This window comes from Pseudophryne corroboree, unplaced genomic scaffold (genome assembly GCF_028390025.1).
Source record: "Pseudophryne corroboree isolate aPseCor3 unplaced genomic scaffold, aPseCor3.hap2 scaffold_783, whole genome shotgun sequence".
In the NCBI taxonomy this organism is placed as follows: domain Eukaryota; kingdom Metazoa; phylum Chordata; class Amphibia; order Anura; family Myobatrachidae; genus Pseudophryne; species Pseudophryne corroboree.
In genome coordinates, this window is record NW_026970362.1 from 224,726 (window position 1) to 232,730 (window position 8,005).

The 8,005-nt window shown below is 58.8% G+C and overlaps 1 protein-coding gene across 1 annotated transcript in view; it reads left to right on the forward strand.

Moving 5' to 3' along the window:
• The window catches only part of GON4L (gon-4 like), a 90,210-nt gene that overhangs the window by 52,937 nt on the left and 29,268 nt on the right, over positions 1 to 8,005 (forward strand). The window contains exon 10 of the mRNA XM_063954893.1: positions 4,627 to 4,728. Coding sequence (XP_063810963.1) covers positions 4,627 to 4,728 — 102 coding nt within the window. The remainder of the gene's footprint in view (positions 1 to 4,626; positions 4,729 to 8,005) is intronic.

Consider the following 8,005-nt stretch of genomic DNA (forward strand, 5'->3'; position numbering starts at 1 on the left):
CCAACCTCGGCCGGGCACAAAATCTAACTGAGGCTTGGAGGAGGGTCATAGTGGGAGGAGCCAGTGCACACCAGGTGACCTAAAAGCTTTCTTTAGTTGTGCCCAGTCTCCTGCGGAGCCGCTATTCCCCATGGTCCTTTCGGAGTTCCCAGCATCCACTAGGACGTCAGAGAAATAGTAGTTCTGGCCTTTTAATCTCCAGACCTCTTGGCGTGGGAGGCCTCCTTGGATTTAGTCCATGCTCTGCGAATTTATGTGGACCGTACCAGTTCCATCAGGAAAATGGATTCACTCTTCATCCTCTATGGATTCCACAAGCGGGGCTAGCCAGCTAGCAGACTCTGACCAGATGGCTTCACACGACTAGCTCACAGGCTTACACACAGGCCTGTGTCCTCCCTGTGCCGGATACAGTCTCTGCTCACTCTACTCGCTCTGTGGGAACTTTGTGGGTAGCCCGTCGTGGTGCGTCTGCTGAATAACTGCTAGGCCGCTACGTGGTCTTCTGCCCACACGTTTCTTAGGTTCTGTGCCTATGATGCATTTGGATGCAACATTCTCCTCTCACCTTAGGAGAGTCCCCTCTCTAGATCAACTGCTTTGGGACATCCCCAAGCTCATCCCTGTGGATGCCTATGGATCCTGAAGAAGAATTTATCTTGGTAAACTATTTTTCTTCAAGGTCCATAGTGTCCACAGGCACCCACCATTACGCACCTGGCTTCTATGGGTCTCTTTTCCTTGGTCACTGGTTCCTGTCTCCTGTCAGTGAGAGTGTGCTCTTGTGTGTGCCGCATCTTCCTGCTCTCCTGTCCTGCTCCTGCCTTGGTCACCGGTTCCTGTCTCCTGTCAGTGAGAGTGTGCTCTTGTGTGTGCTGCATCTTCCTGCTCTCCTGTCCTGCTCCTGCCTTGGTCACCGGTTCCTGTCTCCTGTCAGTGAGAGTGTGCTCTTGTGTGTGCCGCATCTTCCTGCTCTCCTGTCCTGCTCCTGCCTTGGTCACCGGTTCCTGTCTCCTGTCAGTGAGAGTGTGCTCTTGTGTGTGCTGCATCTTCCTGCTCTCCTGTCCTGCTCCTGCCTTGGTCACCGGTTCCTGTCTCCTGTCAGTGAGAGTGTGCTCTTGTGTGTGCCGTATCTTCCTGCTCTCCTGTCCTGCTCCTGCCTTGGTCACTGGTTCCTGTCTCCTGTCAGTGAGAGTGTGCTCTTGTTTGTGCCGCATCTTCCTGCTCTCCTGTCCTGCTCCTGCCTTGGTCACCGGTTCCTGTCTCCTGTCAGTGAGAGTGTGCTCTTGTGTGTGCCGCATCTTCCTGCTCTCCTGTCCTGCTCCTGCCTTGGTCACCGGTTCCTGTCTCCTGTCAGTGAGAGTGTGCTCTTGTGTGTGCCGCATCTTCCTGCTCTCCTGTCCTGCTCCTGCCTTGGTCACCGGTTCCTGTCTCCTGTCAGTGAGAGTGTGCTCTTGTGTGTGCCGCATCTTCCTGCTCTCCTGTCCTGCTCCTGCCTTGGTCACCGGTTCCTGTCTCCTGTCAGTGAGAGTGTGCTCTTGTGTGTGCCGCATCTTCCTGCTCTCCTGTCCTGCTCCTGCCTTGGTCACCGGTTCCTGTCTCCTGTCAGTGAGAGTGTGCTCTTGTGTGTGCCGCATCTTCCTGCTCTCCTGTCCTGCTCCTGCCTTGGTCACCGGTTCCTGTCTCCTGTCAGTGAGAGTGTGCTCTTGTGTGTGCCGCATCTTCCTGCTCTCCTGTCCTGCTCCTGCCTTGGTCACTGGTTCCTGTCTCCTGTCAGTGAGAGTGTGCTCTTGTGTGTGCCGCATCTTCCTGCTCTCCTGTCCTGCTCCTGCCTTGGTCACCGGTTCCTGTCTCCTGTCAGTGAGAGTGTGCTCTTGTGTGTGCCGCATCTTCCTGCTCTCCTGTCCTGGTCACCGGTTCCTGTCTCCTGTCAGTGAGAGTGTGCTCTTGTGTGTGCCGCATCTTCCTGCTCTCCTGTCCTGCTCCTGCCTTGGTCACCGGTTCCTGTCTCCTGTCAGTGAGAGTGTGCTCTTGTGTGTGCCGCATCTTCCTGCTCTCCTGTCCTGCTCCTGCCTTGGTCACCGGTTCCTGTCTCCTGTCAGTGAGAGTGTGCTCTTGTGTGTGCCGCATCTTCCTGCTCTCCTGTCCTGCTCCTGCCTTGGTCACCGGTTCCTGTCTCCTGTCAGTGAGAGTGTGCTCTTGTGTGTGCCGCATCTTCCTGCTCTCCTGTCCTGCTCCTGCCTTGGTCACCGGTTCCTGTCTCCTGTCAGTGAGTGTGTGCTCTTGTGTGTGCTGCATCTTCCTGCTCTCCTGTCCTGCTCCTGCCTTGGTCACCGGTTCCTGTCTCCTGTCAGTGAGAGTGTGCTCTTGTGTGTGCCGCATCTTCCTGCTCTCCTGTCCTGCTCCTGCTTTGGTCACCGGTTCCTGTCTCCTGTCAGTGAGAGTGTGCTCTTGTGTGTGCTGCATCTTCCTGCTCTCCTGTCCTGCTCCTGCCTTGGTCACCGGTTCCTGTCTCCTGTCAGTGAGAGTGTGCTCTTGTGTGTGCCGCATCTTCCTGCTCTCCTGTCCTGCTCCTGCCTTGGTCACCGGTTCCTGTCTCCTGTCAGTGAGAGTGTGCTCTTGTGTGTGCCGCATCTTCCTGCTCTCCTGTCCTGCTCCTGCCTTGGTCACTGGTTCCTGTCTCCTGAAAGTGAGAGTGTGCTCTTGTGTGTGCTGCATCTTCCTGCTCTCCTGTCCTGCTCCTGCCTTGGTCACTGGTTCCTGTCTCCTGTCAGTGAGAGTGTGCTCTTGTGTGTGCCGCATCTTCCTGCTCTCCTGTCCTGCTCCTACCTTGGTCACTGGTTCCTGTCTCCTGTCAGTGAGAGTGTGCTCTTGTGTGTGCCGCATCTTCCTGCTCTCCTGTCCTGCTCCTACCTTGGTCACTGGTTCCTGTCTCCTGTCAGTGAGAGTGTGCTCTTGTGTGTGCCGCATCTTCCTGCTCTCCTGTCCTGCTCCTGCCTTGGTCACCGGTTCCCGTCTCCTGTCAGTGAGAGTGTGCTCTTGTGTGTGTCGCATCTGCCTGCTCTCCTGACCGGGAAGGACCGTAGCAAGCTGGGATACCTAAAAGCTGAACTGTTTGGTGCCCGGTCATTTACCACCACCTACACCCGTAGTCTCCCTGTGGACCCTATGGACCTCGAAGAGAGTTAACAAAAGTAAGTCTACCATAACTCTCCTTTTTCCCCTGTCTCCCTGTCCTGTAGGCCTCTTCCGTCTCAGCTTTTCCCCTGCCTCCATGTCCTGTAGGCCTCTTCCGTCTCAGCTTTTCCCCTGCCTCCCTGTCCTGCAGGCCTCTTTCGTCTCAGCTTTTCCCCTGCCTCTCTGTCCTGTAAGCCTCTTCCGTCTCAGCTTTTCCCCTGCCTCCCTGTCCTGCAGGCCTCTTCCGTCTCAGCTTTTCCCCTGCCTCCATGTCCTGTAGGCCTCTTCCGTCTCAGCTTTTCCCCTGTCTCCCTGTCCTGTAGGCCTCTTCCGTCTCAGCTTTTCCCCTGCCTCTCTGTCCTGCAGGCCTTTTCCGTCTCAGCTTTTTCCCTGTCTCCCTGTCCTGCAGGCCTCTTCCGTCTCAGCTTTTTCCCGTCTCCCTGTCCTGCAGGCCTCTTCCGTCTCAGCTTTTCCCCTGCCTCTCTGTCCTGCAGGCCTCTTCCGTCTCAGCTTTTTCCCTGTCTCCCTGTCCAGCAGGCCTCTTCCGTCTCAGCTTTTACCCTGCCTCTCTGTCCTGCAGGCCTCTTCCGTCTCAGCTTTTTCCCTGCCTCCATGTCCTGTAGGCCTCTTCCATCTCAGCTTTTCCCCTGCCTCCCTGTCCTGCAGGCCTCTTCCGTCTCAGCATTTCCCCTGCCTCCCTGTCCTGCAGGACTCTTCCGTCTCAGCTTTTCCCCTGCCTCCCTGTCCTGCAGGCCTCTTCCGTCTCAGCTTTTCCCCTGCCTCCCTGTCCTGCAGGCCTCTTCTGTCTCAGCATTTCCCCTGCCTCCCTGTCCTGCAGGCCTCTTCCGTCTCAGCATTTCCCCTGCCTCCCTGTCCTGCAGGCCTCTTCCGTCTCAGCTTTTCCCCTGCCTCTCTGTCCTGCAGGTCTCTTCCGTCTCAGCTTTTTCCCTGCCTCCATGTCCTGTAGGCCTCTTCCGTCTCAGCATTTCCCCTGCCTCCCTGTCCTGCAGGCCTCCTCCGTCTCAGCATTTCCCCTGCCTCCGTCCTGCAGGCCTCTTCCGTCTCAGCTTTTTCCCTGCCTCCCTGTCCTGCAGGCCTCTTCCGTTTCTGATTTTTCCCTGCCTCACCCGTTGGCTGTACTGCACTGTGCTAGACCTAGGCATATGGAGTTTATTACCTGCCCACTGTTCTTCACCACGGGCATAAGCCGGTATGTGGCACCAGCCAGGTCTCAGTGGTAGCTGCTGTATGCGGTCACCTCTGCTGCTGGCTCTTCTCCTTGGTAGGCTAGTGGGTATTTAGCAGGTGGTATAATATAACCCACCATCCGCTGCAGCCTTTGGGAAAGGATATAATACAAATGATTATTATTATTTAGATGAAATGGGAGGAGAGCGGCTGATGGGATCTGTGCGGATTATTGCTGTGATGGGTTTATGTCTCCTCTAGTTTGATGGCTTTGAAGAGGTCACCCTGCCAGATGTTGAAGAGGAGGAGGAACAGAATAAGAGGCACAAGAGGCGGAAAGAGTCCGGCCCAGGACAGGACAAGGTGAGACCGTTCAGTCAGAGTTCTTTACCTTTGCTGGGTGCAGCCTGCATTCTGCGTCCGCTGTGGATCATCGATCCCTACAAAGAAGGCTTCAGACGCAGGCCTGATTACTGTTATACTGACCGCTGGAGTGACGGTGGTTCATCCGCCGCGCACTGTTACTGGTAACACTGACATAGCGGCCGCCTGAGCGCCACGGTCCCCGCACTTAGTAAGGTGCCCCAGCAGCCTGGACTGTCAGCCCCAGGGCACTCCGTCGCCGCAGCCGCCACAGAGCAGCGTGGCTAAGTGCTAGGGACGCCGATCTCTCTGTCTCCAGCGTTCTGCCACGCTTAGCCCTGCAATCACAGGACCAAGTCCCGACTCTGTGCATCAATGCAGCGCCAGCGATCGCAGTCAACTACTGGGCGCAGTGCGCACGTGTGGTGAAAGCCTCTCACTGGTGCGATCACCTCTGCCTGATTGAGAGGGCGGGAGGGTGCGTCACAGTTGGCGGGGCGTGGTCTGGACAACGGAGGTGACCCGGGATCCGGCGGTTAGTCCCCTGTTAGAGGGCAGGAGTTGCGCAGGTACGGAGCTACTTGTCAGGTACAAAAGCGTTGCCGCCGTGTGATGCTTTTGTACCGGTGTGGGGAGGGGGGTCGGGGCTGACATGCGGGGTGGACTAGCCCTGTGCTGGGCGTCCCCCCGCACATCTACCATCAGGTCTGAATCGCCCCCATAGTCCAGGGACTCACGCCCAGCATCATAACAAACATGAAGCACCTGAGTGTGCGTCTGCACGGTGCGTCTGTGCGGTGCGTCTGCACGGTACGTCTGCACGGTACGTCTGTGCGGTGCGTCTGCGTGGTGCGTCTGTGCGGTGCGTCTGCATGGTACGTCTGTGCGGTGCGTCTGCATGGTGCGTCTGTGCGGTGCGTCTGTGCGGTGCGTCTGCATGGTACGTCTGCACGGTACGTCTGTGCGGTGCGTCTGCATGGTACGTCTGTGCGGTGTGTCTGCATGGTACGTCTGTGCGGTGCGTCTGCGCGGTGCGTCTGTGTGGTGCGTCTGCATGGTACGTCTGTGCGGTGCGTCTGCATGGTGCGTCTGTGCGGTGCGTCTGCATGGTACGTCTGTGCGGTACGTCTGTGCGGTGCGTCTGTGCGGTGCGTCTGCATGGTGCGTCTGCATGGTGCGTCTGTGCGGTGTGTCTGTGCGGTGCGTCTGCATGGTACGTCTGTGCGGTGCGTCTGCATGGTACGTCTGTGCGGTGCGTCTGCGTGGTGCGTCTGTGCGGTGCGTCTGCATGGTGCGTCTGTGCGGTGCGTCTGCACGGTACGTCTGCACGGTACGTCTGTGCGGTGCGTCTGCGTGGTGCGTCTGTGCGGTGCGTCTGCATGGTACGTCTGTGCGGTGCGTCTGCACGGTACGTCTGTGCGGTGCGTCTGCATGGTGCGTCTGTGCGGTGCGTCTGCACGGTACGTCTGCACGGTACGTCTGTGCGGTGCGTCTGCATGGTACGTCTGTGCGGTGTGTCTGCATGGTACGTCTGTGCGGTGTGTCTGCATGGTACGTCTGCGCGGTGCGTCTGTGTGGTGCGTCTGCATGGTACGTCTGTGCGGTGCGTCTGCATGGTGCGTCTGTGCGGTGCGTCTGCATGGTACGTCTGTGCGGTACGTCTGTGCGGTGCGTCTGTGCGGTGCGTCTGCATGGTGCGTCTGCATGGTGCGTCTGTGCGGTGTGTCTGTGCGGTGCGTCTGCATGGTACGTCTGCGCGGTGCGTCTGCATGGTACGTCTGTGCGGTGCGTCTGCGTGGTGCGTCTGTGCGGTGCGTCTGCATGGTGCGTCTGTGCGGTGCGTCTGCACGGTACGTCTGCACGGTACGTCTGTGCGGTGCGTCTGCGTGGTGCGTCTGTGCGGTGCGTCTGCATGGTACGTCTGTGCGGTGCGTCTGCACGGTACGTCTGTGCGGTGCGTCTGTGCGGTGCGTCTGTGCGGTGCGTCTGCATGGTACGTCTGTGCGGTGCGTCTGCGTGGTACGTCTGTGCGGTGCGTCTGCACGGTACGTCTGCACGGTACGTCTGTGCGGTGCGTCTGCGTGGTGCGTCTGTGCGGTGCGTCTGCACGGTACGTCTGTGCGGTGCGTCTGCACGGTGCGTCTGTGCGGTGCGTCTGTGCGGTGCGTCTGCGTGGTGCGTCTGTGTGGTGCGTCTGTGCGGTGCGTCTGCATGGTACGTCTGCGCGGTGCGTCTGTGCGGTGCGTCTGTGCGGTGCGTCTGCATGGTGCGTCTGTGCGGTGCGTCTGCATGGTGCGTCTGTGCGGTGCGTCTGCGTGGTGCGTCTGTGCGGTGCGTCTGCGTGGTGCGTCTGCGCGGTGCGTCTGCGCGGTGCGTCTGCATGGTACGTCTGTGCGGTGCGTCTGCATGGTGCGTCTGTGCGGTGCGTCTGCGTGGTGCGTCTGTGCGGTGCGTCTGCATGGTACGTCTGTGCGGTGCGTCTGCATGGTACGTCTGTGCGGTGCGTCTGCATGGTACGTCTGTGCGGTGCGTCTGCATGGTACGTCTGTGCGGTACGTCTGCATGGTACGTCTGCGTGGTGCGTCTGCATGGTACGTCTGCGCGGTGCGTCTGCATGGTACGTCTGTGCGGTGCGTCTGTGCGCTGCGTCTGCATGGTACATCTGTGCGGTGCGTCTGCATGGTACGTCTGTGCGGTGCGTCTGCATGGTACGTCTGTGCGGTACGTCTGCATGGTACGTCTGTGCGGTGCGTCTGTGCGGTGCGTCTGCATGGTACGTCTGTGCGGTGCGTCTGCATGGTGCGTCTGTGCGGTGCGTCTGCATGGTACGTCTGTGCGGTGCGTCTGCGCGGTACGTCTGCACGGTACGTCTGTGCGGTGCGTCTGCGTGGTGCGTCTGTGCGGTGCGCGGTGCGTCTGCATGGTACGTCTGTGCGGTGCGTCTGCATGGTACGTCTGTGTGGTGCGTCTGCATGGTACGTCTGTGCGGTGCGTCTGCATGGTACGTCTGCGCGGTGCGTCTGCATGGTACGTCTGTGTGGTGCGTCTGCATGGTACGTCTGTGCGGTGCGTCTGCATGGTACGTCTGTGTGGTGCGTCTGCATGGTACGTCTGTGCGGTCTCCTCCTCTCATACATAGTCTCTTTTCTAGCAGAGTTGTGTTACTTGAGCTGGTGATAGCGGGGACATGTGACATGTAATGCACCAATGATAGAATGCCGGTATACACCTCTCCCGGCTGGTGTCGCTCTCCTCCCGGCCGTTACGCTGTCAGTAC